Source organism: Miniopterus natalensis, chromosome 1 (genome assembly GCF_054644295.1).
Source record: "Miniopterus natalensis isolate mMinNat1 chromosome 1, mMinNat1.hap1, whole genome shotgun sequence".
Classification (NCBI taxonomy): Eukaryota; Metazoa; Chordata; class Mammalia; order Chiroptera; family Miniopteridae; genus Miniopterus; species Miniopterus natalensis.
In genome coordinates this window covers 118503323-118531267 of record NC_142081.1, presented here as the reverse complement: position 1 = coordinate 118531267, position 27945 = coordinate 118503323, and the positions used below count along the sequence as shown (strand labels likewise).

Genomic DNA, 27945 nt, shown 5'->3' with positions numbered 1-27945 from the left:
GTGGACCCTGGAGAGAAGCACATTTCTCCTAATCTTATTGCTTGGCTGCTAAAACAGGCTAGTGACATATGACTTAGGTAAGGTCCCATGGGTAAAGAATAGAGGGACATAGATCTTGCCTTCAGTTAGGTGGTCTTTTAACTATAGTTGATCATGATGGCATTTTTAAAAGGCTGATTGTTTTTATTCAATTTGCACACCTAATTTCTTATTAAATTTAATCAAACACTTCATAGCCACATAAAAATGAATGGATAATATAAAAAATATTACTTATCAATAATATCCTTTTAACCATTTAAGAGATTTTATAGGTAATCCCTAAGAACACATGATATATAACATTAAACAGAGAAAATTGAATTTTTAAACAATTCAAACAATTTTCCCATTTTTAACTGCATTATTTAATTTACCAAGCCAATTACCATAGATTAAATGACAAAATCAAAAGCAAGTATTATGTGTGTCAAATTAGAATTTCATAGTATTCTACCACGTTTAATTAAATAATGTTTATATAATCATTGACTGAATAGGTGTGAGGAACACAATAGTATTGCTTTAGTTATAAATGTTTCTATAGTAGAAAGCCACTTAATGTTTCTAAAAATAAATAAAAGCCTATTTTAAACTGATAAGAGAATTTTAACCATATCTGTGAGAAGAAAATGAGTGCATTATCAGATAAATTAATTACTAAAAATAGAGTCAACACAGACATAAAAATGTCTTGCCTAAGTTTAATCACAGAAATCATTGTAGAATTACTTTAAAATATTCACTTCCCTACTTAGGAAGCATGAAGGTACATTTTAATTTCTGCCTCATGGCAATAGAAGCTCTATAAAATCTAACACCAACCTACTCTCCAGTTTTATGCCCTTCTATCCTTTCTCTCTCTTTACTACTCCTTCCTTATGTTGCACCATCCCAGGCTGTATCTATAAAGTTTGACTTTCTCTAAGAAGCTCTCCTGGTCCTCTCTTGTGGCACAACTGATCCCTTTTCTTCTCTTGAAGAATTCTATATAACCTCTCTTTGACTCTTCTTGTATTGTCACTTAATTACTTGTTGACACCTCTGGGTCTTCCACTAGGAAGTTCGCTGGTTGGCTAGCTAGATGAATGGATGTATGGACGGAGGGTGGCTGGATCTCAGGGCAGCGGAGGAGACTCGTTTTAGGAACGTTTTGGCAACTCCATCACCACTGTTAGTTCTGTGGCTTGTCTCTCACTCCACCCCATTCTCTGCCAACATGGAATACAGGGAATTGACTACAATGAAACTTCTTACACGTGGTTGGAAGCTCCACAACTTCAGGACTGAAAACAACTCTGGAATGGCTTGCCAGAAAAAATTAGAAGTATCCTCATCACCCAGGAACTATACCACTGACCTACTTTCTTAATACCTATGCCATAGCTGTAATAATGGCACTAAAAAGAAAGAAAGAATAAATAAAGCTGTTTAGATGCAGAATTTAATTTTGATACTCAAAGGCAATATAAGAGTTGTGCATCAATAGATGAATGGAAAATGAAGATATAAGAGAATATTATTCAGCCATAAAAAAGGAACAAAATCTTACCATTTGTGACGACATGGATGGACCTAGAGGGTATTATGCTAAATGAAATGTCAGTCAGAGAAAGACAAATACTATATGGTTTCACTCACATATATGTGTAATCTAACAATACAAGCAAACAGAAACAGAAACAAACTCATAGATACAGAGACCAAACTGATGGTTGCCAGAGGGGAGGGGATGCAGAGATGGGCAAAAAAGGGGAAGGGAATTAAGAAGTACGAACTTCCAGTTATTAAATAAGTCACAGGGATGTAATTTACAGCATAGGAGTAGAGTCAATATCTCAATAACTTTGTACAATAACAGATAGTTACTAGACTTACTGTGATCACTCTGCAAGGTATATAAATGTCGAATCACTATGTTATACACCTCAAACTAATATAATATTGTATGTCAACCATAAGTAAGAACAAATTTTTAAAAAGCAACATGAGAGTTAATATAAGTTAGATAAGTCTGTGTTTGATTTCTGACATGCATCACTAGCTTACTAGATCCTTGATATTTGAAAGACTGGGTCTTGTTCCTGTCAGTATTATTCACATATCTGGCACAGTTTCTTACACATAACAAGGGTTCAACAGGACAAATAGGAAGAGTCATATTCAATAACAATTTTTCAGTCATGTCAAGTCATACATGTTTCCACATCTTACCACGTTACTGTTCAGGCCAATCCACACAGGTTCACTAAGTGTTTGCATTTGCATCCACGCAAATGCATCACTATAGGTATCTAGAATGCTCGCCATGAGAGAAGCCTGACGTTTGCAATGTTCTTCCGCTTCTATCCATGACAACTTGAGTTTCATAACTGAATAGCTACTTTCACCGTATTTAATAAAGCTATCTGTTGGAGCTGTTGCTGGAGAATTAGGCAAGGAAGGGTCTGGAACACAAAGATTATTTTCATTAGCATTATCAATGAACATTACTTGAGTGCCATCAGTTCACATTTACTATGTTTCATATATCATAAAAACGAAACAAAACAGAATAGCACAAATCCAAACCATCAGGTGTTAACAATATTTTTACGAGCCATTTCACACCTGAAAACAAAGCACTATTGCCCTGCTGGCGTGGCTCAGCGGCTGAGCATCGGCCTAGGATCCAGGCGATCGGGGTTCGATTCCCGGTCAGGGCACAGGCCCGGGTTGCGGGCTCGATTCCCAGTCAGGGGCGTGCAGGAGGCAGCCGATCAATGACTCGCTCATCATTGACGTTTCTGTCTCTCTCTCCCTCTCCCTTCCTCTCTCTGAAATCAATAAAGATATATAAAAACAACAAAGCACTACTTTTAATCAGTATGCCTGATTGAATTAAATAATTTCCAAACTGTATTTAGAATATTAAGTAATATTAAGTAATTATTTGCCCATCTTGGTAAAATTTCAAAGTCAAAAACAGCCTTCCTCTCCCTCCCCTCGTCTGTTCCACTCTATCCATGAATTTGCATCTCTTTGTATCTATGTGAGCCCTCCAGTGAGTAACACACCTTCAAGAGATGGGCGTAAGCTCTAGAATAAAGCCATACACGAGTTCCTGGTTCATTTACCCTTGATCTCAGGATCAAGCTGTCCTCTCGATCTCCTGTGCCCTTCACCGGGCAGCCCAAATCTGATCCAAAATGACTCAGGGGCTGGAGCCCTTCAAAGACAGAGTCATTTTGGCTTTCTGATCTTTCCTCTTCAATCTCCAGAGTTGAGTAGTTGCAGCTGAGATTGTATGTCCTGCAAAGCCTAAAATATTTACAACTTGTCTCTTTATATAGAAAGCTTGCCGACCCCTGGTCTAGGGTTCTAGATACCCTTGCTTATGGATTTTGTCTTGGCCACTTCTCTGCCTATTCCACTGTATACCAGCCCAGTCCACCATCTGCCTGGCCTGCCACTCTCCAAATGCCAAACTTGATCACGCCGGGAAGGGTGGGGGCAGCTCCTTCTTTCTTCTGCTGTTGCTGCCACCTTGTGTTGGTAGAATAGCATCAAACTAAGACACCCAAGCCAGGGTCCTCCAACTATTACATTTCCCAGCTTGGGTTTGTCCTAAACAAAGATGGAAAAATTTCGGACCACTGAAAGTGGCAAATGAGGCTCGCGGTAAAGCTGAAAAAACACCTAGGCAACTTAGCTCATCTGTCCAATTTGCTTGTTTATGAAAACATTCATAGAAAAACTAATAAGGAAAAACTAAAATATTGAAAAGTTAGATTGTGGGTAATATTTTCCCTCCTTTACATTTTTTGTATTTTCTAAATTTTCAACAAAGACCATATATGCATTTTTAAATAGTTTTTTATTTACATATATTTTATATATTTTTATTCACATATTTGTCTATGTTATAGAGAGAGATTTTGAAAAATATGATAAATGAAGGCACTAAAAATCACCCTTAATCCCACTATTCAAATATAACCACTATTCTTATTTTGATGCATTTCATTGTCTTTTTTAAAGGAGGCTCATAGTGTTATTTTGCATAATTGACAGTCTATAAAATGCTATGGTCTGCCTTTTACACTTCAACACTTTTACACCTTTCCTTAAGCCTAAAGTTGTCAAAAATCTTTAAAATATTTTCATTGGTGACAACTACTCTATCACTGACATTTACAATAATAAGAAAAAGATTTTAAAGCAGCTTGTGAACTATCATTCGCTCCTAGAAGGAGCCTCCCTGCTTTGCCCAGAGATCAGAGGCACAGATGGAGTTACTGGGCCTAAGACTGGCCCCGTGGGGCATGGTGTAGCGACACAGCCTGCACCAGCTTTGGGATTAATAGAAGGGTAGAATGCCTGCAATACTTTTCAATCATCTGCAAGAATCTGAAGGGATTTTCAGTCATCGCTGGCACTAGTCATAAGCTGCCTGAGTTCCCTGATTCCCCAGAAAGTAGACAAATCTTTTAGATCTGGAAGAAGTACCTTCTAATTCAAACTGATCCCCCAAGAGCTGTGCTCAGGATGACGGCAAGCCCACCACACCATCCACTCTCATTTCTAGCTGATTTTCTTAATTTCTGACATTCTTCCTGTGCAGCCAGACATTTTCATTCTAGTTTCACCAGAAAGTAAAATGGGTACAACCTATAATCTTAAACCTCAGGAAATACCCATCTACTCTGTTCAATTTTCATTTAACTATAGTCAGGCTTTTTCTAAGCTGAAAAAAAGAACACAAATCACATAGCTACATTTTTAAAAACACAGAACAAATATAGTATATATGATGTTTTGTGCCTGTGCTTCTCAAATTATGCAGGTTGAATTGGGGTATTCTTACTCTGATTTTTTTTTTAAGTACGGGTAGGCAAACATCCCAAAATTCTAAAGAAATTAGAAAGAGTTTCAACTTCAAGTTTAATCGGCACAGGACTTTCTGGTAATGGATGAGAGGGCACATTCATGAATAAATTAGAGAAAATATCACCCATTCTCAATGTCACAGGTATTCATGGATTAAAATGAGAATCAAACCCCTTGGTGTGTAAGGGAATCCTTTATAAAAATAAGGTTTTATTTTGTTTAGAGCAGTTTAAGGTTCAAAGACAAAACTGAGGAGGTCATTTAAAATATATATATATATTTAAAAGCTCCAGCTCTTACAGGCAGGTGAGGTTTGTAAGAACTTACCGGGAAGTGTCTGGCATATATAGCCTTGCTTACTGTCACAGGTGTAGTCCATCCATTTTCCTGCCTCTTTTGACTTCCCTCCAATAATAACAACACAGTCAGCCTGTATATTTAGGGAGGGGGAGAGTGTGAATCAACAATTCTTTGCATCAATTCATGAATAAGCAAAACCTCTAAATTTTAAGATTGTCTTCATTCATTTACAGTATGTTCAATTTATCCTTACTTTCCATGCACTAACTTTCCATGTGGATCCCTCACAGTGAACTCTTACTATTTAACTGAAAATCAAATAGAATTGGATAAATTCTGAAGATGGGCCTGAGAAACTTTGCTGTCAGAAATTTCATTAACTCCTATAGCCACAGCGAACACAGCTACAGTTGTCTTCTCAACCTCCCTGCCTCCACCCTCATCATCCTATGAGCCTCAACTATTAGGAGCCCCCAATCCTACATTTCAAAGACTTCACTCAGCCCACCTCCCTTCCATCTTTACTTTCCATTGTCCTGGCTCAGAATCTCTGCTCTAGTCCCCCCAAAACAGCATACAATAAGCATGTTTCAACCACAAAATCCATATGAAAAGCTCTCTCCCACTCTCTTTATCAAACTGTATTTAATCTTTCCACTTTGCAAGTCCTGAAATTGTAACAACACCATACATGTGTTTTAATTCCATTTTTTGAAATATAAATTTTATATTTGTATACACACTAAGGAAAAGCCTAGGAGTAAAATCAACAACAACAACAAATAACAGGGCTTTTTAATTGAAGGGGGAGATTACTGATTTTGTTTGTTTCTGCTGTTTCTACTTTTCTTTATGTTCTGAAAACAAAACGCTTGTGCAATAATACATTTTTTTGTTTACACGAAATTCACCTCTCATCGCTGACGTCTCCCTAAGCAAAACCTATCTCACTTCATTCTACTTTAACTTCTTCAGTAACTTTTCAGCCTTCATTAATATAAAGAGGAGTGAAAGAATTTCTCCACAGAAAAGCACTTACCCATCCCCAAAATGGACACACTCTGCATATAGCTATCAAATTAATTCTCATAAGGATGTCATTTTGATCAGATCATTTTCCTGCTCATGCCTTTTTCCACTGCTTATCTGACAAAGTCCAAACTCTTTCACAGGGTATCTAAATTTCCAAAATTCTGCTTTCCACCTTTCAAAGCTTATTCCTATTTCTTTTCTGCATACAACCCCTGCTATAGCCAAAGCCATTTATTCCTGACCAAACCTACCTTGTGCCTTTTTCTGGAAGGCCTTATTTACCTTGTTCACCTAACAAGGCCTTTCCCCATCCTCTTGCCAAGTTCCCCTTACCACTATGTTTTAAACTTCTTGAGAAAAAGACCCCCAATGATTCTTTCTCATGTTCCTTCCCTCCGCCCAGTGCACGACTCCACCAGTAAGTATGGACTGATTAGATCACTCCATCCCACAGTAAGTTTCTTTCCTCCTAACTACTGCATGCTTTATAGCTGATGCTAATAATGCACTTTCATTTCCTTACCGTTGTCTTTCTTATACAATACTTGTGGTCCAGTTTAAGTGTGAGCTTCTTTAAAGTAAGGACAAAATCTTATGTTTTTCACAGTGCTTAGTATGGTGTTTACCACTGATTAGTGGACTGCTCAATGACATGAGATTAAAAGTGGTAAAATAAAGAAGCAGTCGTCTGTCTCTTAGGTTAATGTACTAAAGTACTTAGCCCAGTGTTTGGCACATAGTAGGCATTCTACAAACATTAGCTCAGTAATGAGGAGGAGGAGGAGGAGCACATCTTTAGAAGTAGTATTAGCTTCCCGACCTACACCCCAAACACTACAACAGCTTCAAGGGTTTAGGGGCAGCTGGTGCAAAGAATGTTGATAGCTCTGGGTTCCTGTTACCTCCTGCCTACACCACAGGCCCACAGTGGAGCTGGCTTCCCCTCCCCTCACCACCTCCGCCACTGCCCACCCCCACAACGAAGGCTTCTTAACTGAATTTGTACACACACCCCCCTTCAAGGCTGGCTTAGTCTGAAACAGTTAAAATCTGCAAGAATGAATCAGGCTAAGAAGCACTCTGGTTGATTTTTCAGAGATTAATCATTAATATGATGACTTTAGGAAACTGATAGGCTGTAGAGAGGTGACTCAAAAGCGATATTTACATCTTCATAAGACAGACTGCTCCTTCTTCCACCAGGGTAGCCTTTCCCCCAGTTGGTATAGTGAACTCCTCGCCCATCTGTCCAAAGGAAGGTATGCTCTAAATTGACATCATTCAGCCCAGTCCAGGCATTAAAAGTGGAGTCCTTCATATGATAGGTAAGAAACGCTGAAAGAAAGTGTCACAATTCAATTTTTAACTTTGGGAGAAAATACTGAAAATATGGAAAATATTCAAAACACATTAACTTAAATATATCAAGCATGTGATCAGTGTCTATTATTATTTAAAAGCACGTACCATAAAAACAAACACATTCTAACCTCGCCATGTGTTATTGCTTCAGCTTTGGACTTTGAGAAGTTTCGTACAATAAAAGTCTAGGTTTTATCTGGGCCACTACAGGCAGTTGTACAGGCTGTGCGCTGCCCAAGGGCACTGGGGCACTGGGACAAGGTAGCCTGGAGCCTGCCCCATACTCCAGTCTCAGTTGTGGCTGCTACAGTCCTGCGGAAGAGGTACAGTTTTCTAATTCATGCCCAGTCATCTTATGAGTTAGCAGGCACCTGATTCTATAAATAAAATAATCTCATTAGAACAACTAGGGGCAGAGAGGGCTCTCCATCCAGAAACGTTTTTTAAATGAACACTATTTATCAAAACAAGATGCTTTAGGCTGTCAAATGATCACAGCCTTGTTTTGCCAAACCAAAAGAGCTGCCCAACTGGAACTCGCCCTGGGCAGCCACCTCCTATGGGTCAGCAGCTGTCCAGTGAGCGTGCTTGGACCCAGGGGCACGCTGATCCTAAGTGCTCACATTATTAGGAGACGATCTAGAAAAATTCAGAGAATGTAGGACAAATATGACCTCTTGCTTCCTTATCAATTCCATGGCAGAGGGGATGGTGGAAAATATCCAGAAGCAGTAAAAGGCTTAAATGTCCACGTGCCCATCCCCCCTCTGGGAGCCCCCCAGGCTCCCACAGGGGCTGTCCTCTGTGCCAGCGACGGCACCTGAGGGCACCTGTGGGCGCCTAGGGAGATAAGCACTGATTCTACAAAGCAACAATTTCTAAATATTTATGCTTAAACAGGACTCCTGAGTACAAATAGAAAGCTGAATGACTAAGCACCTAAGTTACTAATAGAAAATGCAAAATACAGAGAAGCCTGCAGAGACACAATGATCTGTTTACTCAAGAACAAACAATTTCATGGAAAGGCCTTTGCTCCTTGTTTGCTCTTTTGTAGAATAGTAGATGTCACAACCAGCCTGCTCAGAGATTTGCTTATTTCTCAATTAACTAAGGGTTAAAAAAAAAAAAAATTTGTCTTGTCTTCTAATATTTTTCAGAGAGAGAGAGATGAGCTTGGGTAGATATTTTAGTTTTATTTCTTAAAGAAGATCATAACTTTTACCCCACTCAAAATTAAATGTGGAAAAGCTCTCCTGCCAGTATTTCAGCACTGACTTTCTTTCTGCCAAAAACCACAATAAGAATTCAACAACGTGTGCCTGTTTTGCCAGGAATAATGTTATTTTATGTGAAAATTGTTTCCTTCTGCACATCTCTATTACCCAGGTCCTAATTTTGTTATGCCAGGAATCAGCCCTTTGTGGTTAAGAGAGGGATCAATTACTATGTTTCTCTGCTGGGTAGCAAAACCTAAAATGTGGTAGGCTAGTTAGAGAAATGTGAATATTGTATTTTTACAATTTTTTTATTGTATGCTATGGTCTGACCTTCTTCCTTCAGTGTCTGGCAAGTTATTGAACTTGTTGAAGGTTCTCAGTGAAAGCTTGGTGGGTTTATCATACAATTTGTTCCAAGAGAGCACACAGTGGCATTGGCAAAGCAAAATAAACATTGGAGAAAGCGCCATATGGAGGTCTACTGCCTTTTTTTTTTTCTTATATTTTTTGAGATACATGATTTTTTCCAGTAAGTGATTTTAGACATCAAAGAATCTTGGAACCAAAAAGAAACTTAGAAATTATCCAGGCCACATCTCTCGCCTACAAAATTTGCATCAATTCCATTGTACAACAAACAATTATTGAGCATCTTCTGTGTACCTGTCAATATATGGGAGTCTATAGCATCCATTTGAGCATCTTCCAGTTTAAGCATTTTCACAGCCCTTTAGAAAACTCATGAGGCAGCCCCTCCAATCACTTCTAACTGCTAGAATGATCTCCTAAGTCTAAGCCTAAATCTATTTCCCTATAACTGCCACTAATTGGTTCTAGGTCTTCCTTCTGGAGCCACACAGGATGATCCTTGAAAATCCACATCCTCTCTTGTCTAAGCTGTGAAGCCTGCGGGTCCTCTCATACATTCCTCACTTGCCATCTGCTGTGGTTTCCAACCTTTCATTAGTTGAGTCACTTTCATCCAAATCACCTACAGCTGGTCCACATCCCCCTTAAAGTGAGAAGTCACAAATTTAACCTAATATCTATTTCAGATAAGGTGGCCCGGAAAAGTCCATGCAAAAGTGGTCAAGCACCTTTCATCTGACAGCAACGTAATGAGTTTTGCAATCTGCTCTATGACAAGGGCAAGTTTTCTCCTTCAGGGCTCTTCTTCAGAGCTCTGGCTTATACTTATATTTTATCAAAACACTTTTCTCAATTTCTTCAAAGTTTATAACTAAAATTTAGTTTTATTGCATTATAAGTTATGTGGTAATATGACTAGAAGAGCAGTCAGTGGGAAATCAGCAATTTCTCATTTGTTAGAAAGACTCGATTTCTTTGCCTCCTTGGGGAGCAAGCTGGTTTGGTAGAGACAGAATGGGATGTAAGCTGGGATACCCAGCTTGATTCCCAACCCTACTGTTTACTCAGCAAGCCCCTTGACTCAAGGTTCTCTGAACACCACTTTCCCATGCACAAAGTGGGGTCATGACTCCTGCTTCACAGAGTTCTGACAATGAAAAGGGAATACATGTAAAATGCCCAGCGTTGCGGTAACTACAACTGAAAAAACTAGTTCTCAATATGGGTTTGATTTTCCCCCTTTCTACTTTTTCCTCTGGGAAACCAAAAAATCATTTACAATCACAATATTCCATAATTTTATGGAGAAAATTACATGTTCAAATGCATGATTGGTTGTACACTGGCTTGCATACCTTGCTCTCTTTCATTGCGTATGGATACCAGATTTCCTCCAAATCCTATGCAAGCTTTTCGTGCCTCTTGCCAAACTTTTCTTTCTTTTTCAACAAATCCAAAGACTTTGAAACACTGGGATGAAAGAAAAAAAAAATCCACGGTGACTAACTAAAGATAATAGTGAAAAGACTTCTGAAAAACATCAAAATTATTTATGATGATTATAGCTAAATAAAAATTTCCTCACAACCAAATAGAGATCTAAAAAATTAAGCCAGTTTTATTACAAACTGCCTTTGCAACAAAGCTCTTTTCTCTTTTGGGACAAAGGGTACAACTATTTGGAGAACGTCTTCATATATATTCTTAATTTCCATAAAGAATTTGACGTGAGAATCTCCACTTATTCTTGCCTAAAATTTTCCAAAGCGATGAAGTAAGGCAAAAGTTAACTTCAAGCTGAAAGATTTGCACTGTCACTCTCCATATAAGGGTCAGTGTCAAGACTGCAACTCATTTTTTTCTTACCTTGTTGTTGTAGAAACTCCAACCTTCCTTACAACCTCCTGGGTTCGAGGGTGTGGTAGGAGCAGCCGTGACGTTGATGCTGCTGTTATGCCGCTGGCAGATGAAGGGATTTGGATAACCACAATTAATGTCATTCCAGAGCCCTGGCAAAGAACAAAATACTTCAATTAGATTGGCATGTTTATGTTTAAAAACACTCTTTTTAAAAATGCGTTTACGTATTATAAGGGTTCTCAAAAATGGCTTAGACTACAATCAAACTTTAATTTATGCAAGTAACTCAAAAATCAATGCAATACCCTTTCACTCGTTCACTTAAATTAATAATAATTGAACTTTATAGGGCGTTTCCTATGAGCCATGTACACACTTGGTATTACAGATATATTACCTAAATAGCAATTATAGCAAGTGATAATAATGTCATAATAAACTTTATATTTACCAAACATTTTCTTAGTGTTTTATACAGTTTCTATCATCATTCCCATTTTGCAGATAAAGACAGGAGAGAGTGATAAAGGAGATAAACACTTTGGATATTTTCTTTAGATCAGAAGATAAAAACTATTTCATAAAATGAGAAGTGAGACGATTGACTGTGTCACTTAATACAGTAAATGTTTAGCATCCATTCCCTTTGAAAATTCAATGATTAGGCAGCTAAAATTAGAATTCTCCTTTATTCTCTCTTCAGATTTAAGTGCACAACTTGCTACTTTTAGCCTAAGGAGGTAGAAAATGACACATCACACCACAAGCCAAATTCAAAATTTGTATATTGTCTACCTGAATTTGAATACATGACCACACAGTTTTCATCTTCATTTGCAAAATTGGGTTCACCGGGGGCCCAAGCCACATAATTCACCTTGCTTCCATCCATCCAACTGGAAAAAAAAATTCAGGCAGTTAGCAACAACCCAATCTTCAGAATAATTGGCTACAGCCTAATGGTAGGTACAGGCAAGTCAATCAAGATCAAGGGACCACAGGATCCTAAGCTAACAAAGTAGAGGATTCTAGAGAGCAGTTCTAGATAGAGGGTTCTAGACATTGGTTCTAGACATTGGTTCTAGAGAGACTAGCAGGGAATCCTCAGAGGTGGTTGGCTCTTTCGGTGCATTGTGCTCCTCTCTCGCAACCCGGTGCCTTGGCCACTCTGTCTTCCTCAGCCTCCCTGGAGGAAGCTGCCTTTAGTCTTGAAGTGAGAGAAGAACTGGAGAGGCCAATGACTCTGGAAGTGGGGCAGAGCAAAAGTCCTCCCATAATACTTCTTGGGAATCATTCCCACAAAGCACAACCACCCATAGAGAGGCTGAGAACACGGAGTTTCTTACGAGGTTCTTTCTCTAAATTTCATATTTACTCTGTTTTTTCTTAAGTTATGTGAACCAATATTTATTTTACTAAATTATAGAAATTCAGAGACATTTAGCTGCAAAGGACAAAGAGATCATTGAAGAGATCTCGTTTGAAAAATGATTAAAACAGGTGCTTGTCCAAAAGAGCATCAAACATTTCTGATCTTTAAAAATAATGAGTGTGAGTTTAGGTCTCATTACACAAAAATGGCGATAATAGTCACAGGGAACATATGTGGTTAAAACATCTGTGCATGAGCCAGGAAGACATATCTGCTCTTTAAACTTAGGAGAACCTGTGAATTAATGAACAAGCCAAGAAACGCCCCCCAAACTTACTAACAGCCTCCCTCCCATAGCTTTTCCTGGCCCCTGTACTCAGTGGAAAACAGCAGAGTCATTCCTTTGAAGGGAAAGCGTCTCATGCAGTTAAAGCAGTTTTTCAAAACTGTGGTGTTAAAGCAGTGAGTGGGGCAACTTAAAAGGACCCCTTGGTTCTGTGCACCAAGGAGTCCAAGTGGGAGTCATAATTTTAAAAATAAATTTAGTGTTCACATGTATATAATACATCTTCTTAGTAGATGATTTACTAATAGGTGATGGCATTCCAAAACAAAACAGGTGAAGCTTTGCAAGATTAAATCAGATTTTGAATTATTTGAGAATTAGAATGCTGAAAATATTTAACAGGATTGTTTTTAATTCTTTTGGGTTTTTTTTAAAGATGGTTCGTAGATTGAGAACCCCGGTGGATTTTAAAAAATGCATTCAGCAAAATAAATTCCTCAAAATAACAGGTATTTATCAGATAACTATCTTTAGCAAAGTCACTTTATTTTTATTTACTTACGCAAACTTTTTATCCAAGCTGATCAATAAGCCAATAAAATATCCTGGCTGTGCATCATTCCTGTTTACCTAAAACATGGAGGTTTACATATAGTTCAATCTATACTTATATAATAAGCAAATTCTTAAATAAAACATATACATTAATGAGGCAGCCTATTTAGGACTTTTTCTAAGGAAGAGATTCATGTAGAAATCTCATGGTATATTCAATGTTATGTTTTTCATAGAAATAAAAAGAAAAATATGCACATTACATAACAACCTGCATTTATAAAGCAAATATCTAAAGTCACTCTCTATAATATTGAATGCCTACAGTAATTAGGTTGTTCAAGACCACCTTTTAAACAAAGTCACCATTTGGGATTATACATCTAAGGAAAGACTTCTTCATCCATGTATATTTGTGCAATATTAGAAAATATCCTGAGAATTTCAGACCAAGGCATATCTACAAAGAGGAAGGTAAGTCAGACTACGCTCTACTAACTTGATAATCGAATGAATTTTTATTTCTTCATTACTGTTCAACTTTTCTCCTGCTCTCCCTCCTACCTCTTTCTGGCAAAAAACAAAGATGCCATGAAGAATTTTAGAAAGAAAGACTGAGCCAAACACTCTTGGAAAAAACAAATTACACCTTCACTGTTAGCTGACAATTTGGGTACAACCAAGAAAGATTGTTATATAAATAATCAAGCTGTACTATCTGTTAACCAAGAATTTGGTCCAACTAAGATAGATTTTTAAATTAATAATCAACCTGCACTATACACAAAGGATTGATACAAACAACTAGTTAGGAATTACAATCTTTGAAAATCAAATTAGTGCCCGGCTGGCATAGCTCAGTGGTTGAATATTGACCTAGGATCCAGGAGATCCTGGTTCGATTCCCGGTCAGGGCACATGCCCAGGGTTTTGGGCATGATCCCCAGTAAAGGGTGTGCGGGAAGCAGCCCATCAATGACTCTCTCATTATTGATGTTTCTCTCTCTCCCTCTCCCTTCCTCTCTCTGAAGTCAATCAAGACATATTTGGGGGGGATTAGTGAACTCAAAGCCATGAAGTATGGATCATCACAAAGCCCAGACTACAAACTGCAGCTGGGTTCTGTGATTCTGCACTGGATACTCAAGCAATCAGGCCATTCGCTTCTATTATGGCCAATACCCATCCCCCCACTTCCTCTGTCATTTACATCTTTACCCCTGACCTTAGAAAGGGCAAATTCAGCACATAATTTAAAATTGCACCACAGGATACCGATCGTAGACATTATGTTGGCTTATCACATGTCACTGGTTCGTTCTTAAATTGATCATTTTCTTACATGTTTCCATAGAAACTTCTTTTCACTTTCACTTTGAATAGAAACAAGATCACCAAAATTCCTCTTGCAAAATTCTCGTGCATTGTCCATGGTTTCCGACTCTTTGCTAAAATAATACTGGTGGTCTTTGTAAATAACCCACCCATCTTCAGTGACTGGTGGATCTGAAAAATTCATTCGAAAAGGGCAAATTTTACTTTGGTGAATTCAAAAATGTGGTATTCATGGTACACAAAAATGAGAAGGGCAGAGTAGCTACTATATCATAGGTATCTGCAACTTCGAGAGCACAAAATAAGCAGGATACTTATGCCAGACACAGGCTGAATTACCTAAGGCCAAATCTGTAGGAACTCACTACTTTCTCTTCCCAACCAAGTTCCATGTGTCTCTATTGGGTAAAAAAACTCCCAGCGTTTACTTTCATCAATAGGATCACATAGCTGGAAGGATTTACACCCATGCACCCATGATGTTCTTGGTTTAAGAAGTGGAAGCTGTGAGGAAGCATCTTTCATCTTCCTATAACCAACAACCTGTAACAGATGGACTTGGGTGTTTCAGTGTATAATGGGAAGACCAAAGAATTCACAAACCAGGAGGGCTCCCGAGGCTTCTGCCAAATCAGATAATTCTATGGTTCTGTGCTGATGTAAACTGAACAGGAGCCCCCAAAGATCTCCAGATCCTAATTTCTGGAATCTGTGAATGTTACCTTACACGGAAAGGGCACTTGGTAGAGGTGATTGGACTGAGGAAGATGGAGAGATTATCCTAGATTATGTGGGCGAGTCCTAAATGTAATCTCAAGTATTGTGATAGAAGGAGGCAGAGGGAGCTCTGACTACAGAAGAAGGAAGCGATGTGACAAATGAAGCAAGATGCCACATTGCTGCTTCTGAAGCTGGAGGAAGGGGCCATGAAACAAGTATGAGGAATGCAGCTCTAAAAGCTGGTAAAGGCAGGGAAACAGAACCCCCCTTTGAGCCTCTGGAGGGAGCATGGCCCTGCCGATATCTTGATTTCAGCTCTGTGAAACCGAGTTCCTATTTCTGAGCTCCAGAACTGTAAGGGAACGCCCGGCCAAGTGTGGCTCAGCGGTTGAGCGTCGACCTGGGATCCAGGCGATCAGGGTTCGATTCCAGGTCAGGGCACATGCCCGGGTTGTGGGCTCGATCAATGACTCTCTCATCATTGATGTTTCTATCTCCCTCTCCCTCTCCTTTCCTCCCCCTGAAATCAATAAAAATGTATTTAAAAAAAATAAAAAAAAAAGAACTGTAAGGGAATAAATGGCTGTTACTTTAAGCCACCAAGTTTGTGGAAATTTGTTACAGCAGCCCTAGGAAACTAACACATGGGCTAAAGAAGAAACATGTGCTCTTGGATTTGATTCATTAACATTCATTGTACTTAACAACTGACTGATACATGTGTTCATGAGCATCTGTCTGGAGAGAAAGATCCAAACTTTTATCACCTTCTTAGGGCAAGTATTTTTTTCATTGTGAGAGAAAAGAGGGGGGGAAAGGCTATCAATATAGAGATCAGAAAATAAAACACCTACTGTCTTCAGGAGCTGGTGTTGGCTCAGGATTTGGTGTTTGTCCTGGAAAAAAATAAAAAATATATATAAAGTACACTGCACTTCTGCTATTACATATTCTTCTAGTTTCACTATTTTCATGGATCAATATGGATCAATATAGCTGAAAACTTAATTGTTCTCTTTTTCTCCCCTTCCTCCCTTGCACTCTCCAATTCTATCATGCTGTGGAGGCCGAGAATGAAGGAAAACAGAAGCAGGAGTGAAGAGATAAACAAAGTAGGTATAATAATAGCCATCAGAAATCAAAAGTTTTCAGACCTGGGTTTAAAATGCTTACCCTTCATTTTGTCAACTATAAAAAGAAGCTAGTAATATGTGTAACTAGCTGGGGCAAAAACATGTGAGTTATTGGTATTTAGAAGGTGCTCAATAGATGCCACTTGTACAGTCCTGCATCTTATAATTGGCTGTGGAAATTTCATTATTTGAAATAATTAAATATGAACTATTTATTCATAAAATATACTTTCTTCAAATAATCTTATTTTTGTTAAATGTATGTTTCACTAAAAGTTAAATAAAACAATTTTCTTTCCAAGTAGTTATTGATGTATCTGGACTCTGTTAGAATCTGATAAAAGGACTCAGGTTACTTAGCTTTTGGTTTAATATACTCAACATCCATCAGAATAAAGGTGCTAATGATACATAACGAAACAAGACATAATAACATCATTCGTAGCTAGAACTTTAAAGAAGAACTGGCCACTATTTATTCCTCCATTTTGAAAACACTGATCTAAGCAGAAAGACTCAGGGAAATACTCAGACAGACAGCAACACAGTGTCTCTAGCAGTAGAGTTGAGACAGTGGCCAAGGTTTCCCCACAGCAAAAGGCAATGTAATTCCACTTATCTGTTTACAAAGACAAGTTGATGTATATTTCAGTTCAAGGGTAGGTCTACTTGTGTGTTTTTTTAAAACGTAAGGATCTGGACCCTCTGACCTCCAAGTCTGACTTGGACATGTGGAACTTTCTGGGTCAAGATCCTGACCAACAGCGTGCCCTGCTACCATCAGTGACCATTAGTGACATGGTGGGTCCTCCAAATGGTGTTTGTTCTTTGTGTTGAACATTTCCTTGAGAAATCAATACTCAAAATTGGACTTAGGAAATTTTTCACCTAATGTAGGTCAAAGGGTGACAATTCCAAAAAAGAAATGGCATGGTCACTGCTCTGCTCACAGAGTAGAACATCCAGTCCTACCACTGCAGAAACTGAGCCGGAAAGCACAGCGCGTGGGAACGACTCCCGAGGACGTGACTCTGGGCTAGGATTCCCGGGTGGCCTTTTAATCTTCTGTTCCTTGGGAACGTTTATCTGTGTTCAGCGACTTCATTCCCATCCTGTGAAATGATGGCTCCTGCCAGGTCCTTTATTTTTTATTTTGTTTGTTTGGTTCCGCTAATCAAGGAAAGATATTGGGACGTCAGGAAGTTAGGTCTCTGAGCTAATTAAAGGAAAGAACAGGTTATCATACCTTTGCGTATCTGGCAAATCCAGTGCTTAAGATGTTCACAATTAATATCATTCCAGGACATGCCAGGGTCACCTTTCAATTCTCCACAGTATTCAGTATTTCCATAATTATTAGGTTCTCCATAAGCCCAATTTTCATAGGAAACCTATATTAGAAACATTACATAGCAACCATTTATACAGGCCAATGACAATAATTTACCCAAACAGGAAAGGAAAGATATATTTACATTTTAAAATCTATTTCCTTTTTTTTTTCTCACCATAGCTTCACTTTTAAGCAAGATTTACAAACATTGATGGGAAAGAGCTTTCATTACATGAAAACTTTTGAAGTTGAGTCAAGTATGCTGTTGATTACTATAAAATTTTCTTTATTCTCATTAAATATAATGGCACTAGGGCCACAAGTGTGGGATTTATATATAGGAAAAATTTGGCTAAGAGCTCCACTTATCAGTATGGAGAGTTCCTACATTTATAATCTGCTCTTAAAGGATAGTATTTTAATGTGATGTTGGAAACTTTCTCTTTATTAGATGGGTAGCACAAGGATATGCATTAGTTCTTTTTACAAAATAAACAGACCTATGATGTGTCGCTAACAAAGCTACCATATTTTACCAAAATGAACAGTGGAAATAAATGGGAGGCTGGGTTTAGGTCCCTATGGAGTTTTCAACGTGGAATCACAGTCCATAGGGTTTTAGACTAAGCATTATGATCTATTTTCCAGAGGTATAATATATAAAATCCAAATATCAATGGATCCATCAAATATACCATCTTACCCAAGTTCCTTGAAAAGTTGCTGGTGGGTTGTAAGAGGAGGTAGAACTGAAACAAAAAAATCACTTCCTATGACGATTGTGTCCAAAATGCCAGCAAGGGCCCGAGCCTCTCACTTCCCCATTCCTAAGAATGGAGAAGCCTGACAAAGCCTGATGGTTACTAATAAAATATCAAAAGTTGTTTCCAAATCTCCTGATCTGTAAGAACACTCAATTATTAAGAAGTTTAACTACTTGCATGCCAATTTTGCATAACAGAATATTTTATGTAAACTACTAGAATGAGTTTTCTAATTTCTTTCATCTGGCCAACATGGTTACACCTCAGGTGGACAGATCTATACTGGGGCAAGGGGCAGAATCATAATCCTAAAATAGTATCCATTTTTCACAGAAAAAAGTCTCTAGCTATCATAATAACCAGTCTTATAAAAAATGTGGATTACGCCAAAGAATAACACTGAAATAAATACTACATGATAAACTAAGAAAATGATATATTAAATCAAATTACTCACAGGAGAGCCATCACTCCAAGTAAAGCCCTCTGAGGGGCTTCCGTATGTCAACCCCAACCAAAAGAGTTCGTGATAGTTTCCACTAGTCCTGCAACATACAAGACATAAAGGAAGTCTATGAGTGAAACAAGTTTGACTGCCTATGGTAATCAAATTTGAAAGTTAGCTCCAAAACAACTTAGTTAGAACACAGGTAAAGAGATTCAATGATTAAGCATAAGCATTATTCAATAGATGTGCATTTTGGTAGAACCCATAAATGTCCTAAAAACAAGCCGCCGTTTGAGAATAAATAATTGTAAAGCATTGAAAGATAGTCATTCAGTTATTCGTTTAACAATATGTGTTGAGTGTCTTGTACTTTTATAGAGCCATTCATTGCAGGATTTATACTTATAAAATTAAGGCATTTAGAAGTGAAACTAGATTAAAAAGGGCCCATGGATTTGGGATATGATATATGAACTCAAAGCAGCACCATTAGCCAACAATTTTGGAAACATAAAAATTTTCTCAACATCATTAGCACCAAATAGGCAAAAGAAAGGAGTATTATACAGAAAAGACACTTACATTATTAATCGCCATATTGCTTGCTGTTCCTCTTTATTGTTGATACTCGCCAGATCTCCACCCAGAGCTCTACAGAAATCTCGAGAGTCAAACCATGTTTTCTTCTCATGTACTCCTTTTGTAAACAGCTAAAGATGATATGGTTTCAGGAGTTATTTTACGCTGCATAGCTTATCAACTCAGGAGAAATAGTTACTTTTAATGAGATTTCCTTTACAGAAAAGCAAGACATTTCAATGGTCCTAAACAATGTAACTCTCTTGGTCAAAAATCAATTTATGAGTGAGTATTTGGGTAACAGAATTTGGGGAATGGTTTTGTTGAGAAAACTTTAAAAAATAAAATTATTTGATAGCACAGGAGGAATTAGATTAAAATCTTAGAACTTGAGGCATATGGGTTAAGCTTGTAGAAGAAAGATTAATTTGGTTAAATGTGAAAAGTAGCATTGAGATGGAAAAAAATGGAAAGAAAATTTTGATACAAAGTATGCATGAATAAAGAAAACTTTATGGGAAATCGCCTCCTTAACATTGTGCCACAGATTGTTATCCTGTTAGGCTTAAACAAGGAATAATGTGACAGGCTTTCAACACTTTGTTGGCTGTGTCCTTCAACACCCCCTTGTCTTTTTTCCTTATAGATGCATATTTTCACTATTGGAGCACATGCTCTGACACTCATCTGTCAGAGCATCTACAAAGATGGGTTATAAGTAAACTCAGTTAAATAGATTAATAATTTAGGGAATATGTCACATTATCCAGAGGATTGCATTGAAATAGAATCCACGGTGACAGTCTGGGAAACACCTATCAGTATACAAACAGTATAAGAGTTCATTGTCTCCACCAGCTTTTATAATTTTTATTCATTGTTTTTCATGAGTCATGGCCCCATCATCCAAGGCTTGTGGAAAAAGAAATTTGTTTCGAGCAGACTATGGTTGCCCAGCTGTCATGCAACCCAAGTCAACCTTCACCTTGATCCTAACTTGAGCTATCTGGACAAAGGTGTCTTGAGCAAGTTCCCACTTAAGTAACCCTAAGACTTCTGTGATTACCTCAACTTGCTAGACTGTGATGTAAGATTTTATTTTATTAAATAAATTTACTATCAGCTGAATTTTATTAATAATTCCCATATCTTAACTTATACAAAGATAGTCGATATATTTCCAAACAAATCCTACCCCAAGCACCTCTAAAACCACAGGTTTTTTAGTGAAAGACATCTGTGGATTTGTAGAACATACACCTAGATCATCTCCTGGAAACTCGGTTCAATTCCCAGCTCTGGAGAATTCTGCTGCTTCTCTCAAAATCTTGCAACAAATCTCCACAGCCTACAGCCCTCAGGCAAATGGCTGTGTATGTAAAATAAACTGGGACTTTGGGTAGTAACTCAAGTTTCCCAGCAGCAACAATAAATACCGAATCTTCTTTGTGTTTGTCCTCAATTAATCCACCTACAAAATCCTCTCCTGTTTTAGTCCAATACATTCCCTTCTATATAAATTACGCTTTTAGCTCAGACTGGTTAGTCTAGATTGGACAGTTCATCAGTCTCTATTGCTGCTAGTGGGAGTTTCCCACCCAACTAGTCACACCCCTCAAGTTAGAGAAGATTAACTAACATCATTCGGACACACATTGATAATTCAAGTTCTTCATCAACTCTGCCTGTCTTAGAAGGCATGCCATGGCCATACGCCCTTCACAGGACTGAATTGCAGAGGTCCTGAAGAGTGGAAGCTTAGAGAATAATATTAAGCAGTAATAAGTAAATTTCTGCATTTGGCTAATCCTAACTTTCTCTAGAAAAGATGGGACTTACGAGAGAGAGGGAGGGAGAAAAAAAAGGCCCAAATAAATTCATTGGGGTTTTGCTTGTTTGGTTATTTGTTTGTGTGAACTTGATTGCACAAGGAGAAAATAGGAGATCCAGCCCAGGGTTGTATAAAACAACAGAATATCCAATTGTCATTTAAAGGGCACTGAACACCCATGTGCTCCTACTCAGCAATGCCTTCATCTCCTAATAATAACCAGGGGTTAAATCAGAACAGTGGAGCATTACCTCCAGGATACCCATGTGGCATTATTATAGATTCATTTATCAGTTCAGTTAACTAAAAGCTTGGTCTCTAAGAACAGTGCAAAAAAATGAGGTGCAATGGGAAAAAAATGAGAGGGAGCAAAAATTTTTCTTTAAGAAGAAAAGAAATGAAAGCTCAGACTAGGGCCAGAAAGCCCGGGAAAGACAAGAGAGGCAGAGAAGGTGGTGACAAAGGCAAAATATGAGAAAAAAAAGGCTCTGTGACCTGTGTTTGTGTTGTAGGTTATTTTTGTTGGCCTAAATGCAACTGGACATTAGCATTCATCCAAGGAGAGCTCTTTAAAAATAAACAATGCCAGGTCTGCCTTCCAAATCAATAAAGTCGGAATTTCTACAAGTGAATCCTGAGCATGGTGGTATTTGGGTTTGTTTTGTTTTAATTTCTTAGCTGATTCTTTATTAGCTTTGCAATTGCAACTTACCTTGAAACACAAGCTTGTTTTACTGGAGGTGCCCCAGTCCTCTGGACATCTGGGTTCAGGTGTTGTTGTGGGCTCTGGTGGGCGAGTTACTCCCTCTGCCCAGTGTTTGCACACAAATTTTGCCTTTTCGTCGCATCTCAGAACATCCCACAAGCCCCCTGCGATCCCAGTTCTCATGGCAACACACCCTGCTTTTCTCCCTGCATTAAATACAAAGTTCACTTAACAGGTGCTACTGAAGGCTGGCCATGCTCAAGAGAGACGTTTTAAACCTGAGTGTCAGAAATTTTGTGGTCAAAACTGCGTGTGTTGAGGAAGTGAAAAGGAGAGATCCTGTGGCACTTGGCAATTTATTTGTGCTCTTTTGAATTGTTACTTGCCTTTTATTTGTGTGGCCTATGTCCCCAGCTGAATTATGATCTTAAAGGTCAGGATTTTGATAACATTTTGTATTTCTAACATCTGGCAGGGTGTCCTCCTTATAGACATTTAACAATACAATAATTTTAGCATGATAAAATTTACTATAATGGCAAAAATAGTATTTTAACATTTCTTTCTTTTTTTTAAAAAAAAATTCTTTAAGATCTCTTTTATTCCTAGGGTTGGCGTGGGTTTCCCAGAAAAGAAGTTCATTACAGACTACAAAATGAGGTACATCTAAGTTATAGATTTTAGTTAAGTTTAGTTACTATCACTCTGAACTTTTTGCCTCATCTTAAAATGCAAATATCACTACCTACCTTACAGAGCTGAAATGAATTTTTTCCATGGGTAAAAAAAGTATATAAAATAAAATGAGGACCATGTCAAGCTTAATAGATTATAATTCTGTTTCACAGTTGTGATTATTTCCAAATAGTAATCAATTAATACAGAGCCTTGAAAACATTAAGATTCCTTCTGCTGAGATAAGGTCATCTTTTATTATTATTCTTTTAAACAACATTAAGTGTTTAGAGTAACTCTCAAAGTTCTGGGGAAGTATATCTTTTCCAAGATATTTTCGTTAAGATCCCTGATCCCCTATGGTTCCAGTTTCATCCATTTTCTTTCCCTAAAAACAGTCCAGGATTAATTTCTCTGAATCCTACGGCTGAATGACCACCAGCAAAATTAAGGAGTCTGTCCTGGAGTGATAATTACCACTCTTACCAATATTTTTTTAAAGCATGCACTCAGCTCTTAATATATTGCCCAGTTATTTAAAATTAACTGAAATCTTACTACTTTTCAGAACATTCAATAATTAAAAACTAATCACTCTATCCGAATTACTGATCTACTTACTTTATTAAGAGCTGAGAATACAAATGAAAAGAACTATTGAGGATTAGGACTTGTTAGGCTCAGTAGTAAACTCATACACTTGAGCTATTACACCTTCTGCAGCTCTTTGCCCAGGCACAATAAAACATTTGCTATAAAAGATGTTGAATTTCCTGGGGGCTGTCACACTGAATAAAGTCATGTGCTACGATATCAGTGTATAAAGAAGGCAAAGAGAGGGGGATGGAGAGGCGTGGAACGGGTCATTGGGGAGAAAAAGGGACATCTGTAATATTTTAAACAAAAATAAAATTTACAAAAAAAGGCAAAGAATCTTTCATAGGCTATTTTAGAAACTACTTACAAGGGAAGCAAATCAACATATACAGGGAGGGAGGTGGTGTTGGTGCAGACAAAACTGATTTGGCAATTACACAGGTTAGTTTAAATTCAGGGTCGGAAGCTTTCTAGTCACATAAATTTTCTCCCCTATTTCCACATCTTTATAATGAAGAAGCTTAAACTTACCTTGGGAGTTTCTTATAAAGATAAAATAAAATCCAACACTTATAAAGGACTACGCAGGGTGGCATTTACAAAATACCGAAATGAGTCCCACGTTTGCTCAGCCAACTCAAGCACACTAATATCTCCGCTCATAGTTGCACTGAAGTGGTTTATATCCCTTTAGTACAGTTTTAAGCTTTCAAAAATAAGCTAAGCATTTGAAACATTTGTGACCACTTAGGATTTCATAAATATTTTTCAAATAGAGCAGTACCTAGTAACCTAGCAGTTTTCCTTGTTTTCTTAGACCATTATAAACTAATGGGAATTATTTTTAAAAAAGAAAAACAAAAATAGAACAGAATAGAAAATACTGACAGCACGATTAATTTACAGAGTCCATTTGGATGGGCACATAAGGAAACAGCAGGCTCTGCCCGATGCATGTGCACAGTGAACACAAAGCTCAGAGCGGAGCTGCGCACATACCTGGCATTTCTGAGTTCCAGTGAGTGAACTGAACCTCCTCCTCAATGGTCCACTGAAAGGTCCCTTTGTTCTGTACATCTGAAAGTCCTGTCCAAAAATATTTTTCAGGTCTCAATCCAACCAAACTAGTTAGAAAAGCTTGCTCATACCTAAAAAGCAAAAATAATAAATAATTTTTTTAAACAGGTAAACTAAATTTTAGAAATATTTATGTCAATTTTTCTCATTATCAACATGAAACATATCACACTTCTACATCTGAGCTATGATTTAGTTGGTAAGTCAAACATATTTCGTTATACTTATGTGTCATTTCTATTATGTAAATGTTTGCCAAGGAAATGTGATCTCATGAAGAAAAAATACTATACAACTGAGTGAATAAAATCACTTAAATATACTCATTTTCCTCTATTCCTCATCAGCCCCTCTGCCCTTCTCAAAATGTAAGAGAATTCTGAAAATGCAAAGGAGAAAACTATAGCGTTTTAAAACACATTGTTTAAAAATCACTCCACTTTTCAAATATTTCAAATGCTCTGAACAATTGTTGGTTAAATAAGTTGAGGGGTCATAATATTATCAAGGATGCTACAAACGGGAAGATCTGTTTGGATTTCCCCCTCGACTTCATTCTCTTACCTACGCTCTGAAACAGAAAATTATCAAGAATTATAGAGAAGCAGAGCTTCAATCTCTAAAAAGAACTGGGAGCAGAATCACAAATTCCAACATTTTCTCTTCCTTTGGATCTCATCTTTGTATCTAGCATAATACAATTTGGTTAGTAAATGAATCAAAGCTTGTCTTAATTGACAAACACTAGACAATGAAGCAGCAATATAGGCAAAAATCTCTTTGGAGCAAAAGTGGTGCCCAAAGTTTCCAGAAACAAAGAGAGGTGTGGACGACCCCAGAGAGGGCAGAGAGGGAGAAGCAGCGAGAGCTACAATTGGACGTTAGACTGAATAATTCCATTCCCCACCAAACTAGCCAAAAAAATGTTTAAGTTCAAAAGTCAATTTTTCTTAAATGCCTAAAAAAAAAAACCAAAACAGTTTAACCACAGAGTTAGTGACCCCCTGAATATAAATATCATAGAAAACACGAAGAAAACCATACCTAAAATATAAAACATAGGGAAATCTCTGCTCCAATAGACCAAAGGATCAATGGCAGTGCAGATCAGGACATGTCCCCACCTTACTTAAAAATGGACAGCTCCTCTCCTTGTCACAAGATAAGAGTATCTATTTATGTTCTGGTTTTCAGATATTAGCATTATGAGAGGGTGACACTGTATTACATTTACTTGGACATGAAAGAAGGGTGTGGGTTGAAATACAAGTCCCTTTATAAAGGCTATACAAATTCTATCACATCTTTCCCTCTATCAAAGGATTTTTAATATCAAAAGCATCCTCTACATTTTATTGTGCCTGCCTTGAAAGGCCACTAAATATAACTTATTGAACTAAAACTCAATAATATTCTATCTTTTTACAGCAAATGACATGGACATTTTCAATCTTAAGTTTCTCTGGGCTTATTCCAGTATTTTGCAAAGAGCAGGGGAAAACAAACACTTAAATCTTAAAAATGGATGGGACTCTAGAGGTCAAAAGTTACATAAAATCCTCTATATCCATATGATTTTCTTGACCTATAAGTCTAGTAAACCTAGCAAAGAAAATTAAAAAGTGGAAGAATGGAGGAAAATGAATAAAATATTCAGTAAAGCTCTCTGCCCCCTTCTTTGGTGGAAAATACAGTAAAGCTGCTATGAACATCGGGGTACATATATTCTTTCTGATGAATGTTTCAGGATTCTTAGGATATATTCCTAGGAATGGAATCACCGGGTCAAACGGCAGCTCCATTTCTAATTTTTTGAGGATCCTCCGTACTGTTTTCCATAGTGGCTGCCCCAGTCTGCATTCCCACCAGTGCCCATGAGTAGATGAGTGGATAAAAAAGCTGTGGGACATTTACACCGTGGAATACTACGCAGCTGTAAAGAAGAAGAATCTCGTACCCTCTGGGACAGTATGGATGGACCTGGAGAATATTATGCTAAGTGAAATAGGCCAGGCAGAGAAAGACAAACATCGCATGATCTCGCTTATACATGGAATCTAAAGAAATTAATAAACTGATGAACAGAATAGATTCAATGACTTGGAAGCATAGATGAGACTGACGAATGTCAGAGGGATGGAGGAGGGCGGGTGGGTAGAGGGGGAGAGAGTAACCAAAGAATTTATGTGCAGATATGCACAACCCAAGGACAGGGACAGTGGTGGGGAGAGGGACTGGGGAGGGGGAAGGGACAGGGTGGAACGGGTCATTGGGGAGAAAAGGGACATCTGTAATATTTTAAACAAAAATAAAATTTAAAAAACATACAGTAAAGCTAGAAAGTGGGATTTTTGAGCTGGAATTTTTTACTTAGTTTTCCAGCTTCAAAAAACTGACATGTCAGAAAAAGTTAGACCCATACATTACCTTTACTAGAGTATTAACAAGTGGTTCTAGATATTGCTTCACAGTACTAAAAGTAACAAAATATTTCATAATGTTTGCAAATGAAGAATTCACATGAGAATATGATTTTTAATCTTCTGCTTTTACAAACTATATCTCAGGGTCCCGTGTAATTTACTCAGAAATTTAGAGCACATTGACACCTGGGCTTTTCTGAACACTTTTCATTATTTGTCTTTTTTAAATAAAATTAAAATTATTCCATACCTGTCTTCAACAGTTGTGAGGTAAGCCTTTTCATTCACACAGGTTTGGTTTGCATCTGTAAATGTTGAAAGTGTGTGTCCAATCATGTAACAGTAGAAGCCATGTCTTTTCCAACCCTATTGGGGTTATCAAGCAGATTATCATGCATATTTATTAGATAATATTACTTTCATAATCTCTCTATCATGAAACATAAATTGATAAACAAGAGAATAAGAGAACACACATCTGAATAATTTAAAATGCAATGAAAATCATTTATATAAAGAAAACAGTAGTGTGTTGGTCCTCATTTTGACGAATTATGAGACAAAGTGGGGGCAGTCACTGTCTCTCCTGAGGCTTTCTCCAACAAAATATTCGTGAAATGTTTACCGAGGCAACTGAACAGAGTGGCTAAGGTTTCGGTTTCACAATAGGTAACCACAGAGAATAATCTGCAGAATAGCCAGCCTCATTGCCTGCTGAGGCCAATAGTAGGTGGTAAGCACAAAGCTGTATCATCTGGCCATAAGACAGTACTTATCAAGCTTCTGGCCACATGATTCAGCGTGGTTCCCCTCCCATACTTCAAACACACAGAAATGTTAAGTCAAAACATAACAGGAAACAAAAAATCCATACTAGAGTTTGAGAGGTAGAAGGGGAAATCTCCAGGTAGCAAAAAAGTAGTAGAAACCTAAAAGCTGGAATGGAAAGTGCACCAGCTGAGACTGAGAGCTGGGTTACGGTGCTAGAGTCTAGGGGCCAGGGTTTTAATGTCCACACGGATCAAGACATTGGCCATCAGCCCACCTGAGGCAGGAGATG

The 27945-nt window shown here is 37.8% G+C and overlaps 1 protein-coding gene across 1 annotated transcript in view; it reads right to left on the bottom strand.

The window, feature by feature from the left end:
• The window catches only part of MRC1 (mannose receptor C-type 1), an 85849-nt gene that overhangs the window by 15705 nt on the left and 42199 nt on the right, over positions 1–27945 (bottom strand). Inside the window, exons 10-24 of the mRNA XM_016217417.2 lie at positions 27136–27251; positions 24385–24533; positions 22120–22319; positions 19580–19707; positions 19007–19094; positions 17699–17843; positions 16174–16215; positions 14607–14770; positions 13272–13339; positions 11847–11947; positions 11058–11200; positions 10547–10661; positions 7409–7575; positions 5236–5338; positions 2254–2486 (exon numbers count right to left, since the gene is read on the bottom strand). Of these exons, the coding sequence (XP_016072903.1) occupies positions 2254–2486; positions 5236–5338; positions 7409–7575; positions 10547–10661; positions 11058–11200; positions 11847–11947; positions 13272–13339; positions 14607–14770; positions 16174–16215; positions 17699–17843; positions 19007–19094; positions 19580–19707; positions 22120–22319; positions 24385–24533; positions 27136–27251 (1962 nt within the window). The remainder of the gene's footprint in view (positions 1–2253; positions 2487–5235; positions 5339–7408; positions 7576–10546; positions 10662–11057; positions 11201–11846; positions 11948–13271; positions 13340–14606; positions 14771–16173; positions 16216–17698; positions 17844–19006; positions 19095–19579; positions 19708–22119; positions 22320–24384; positions 24534–27135; positions 27252–27945) is intronic.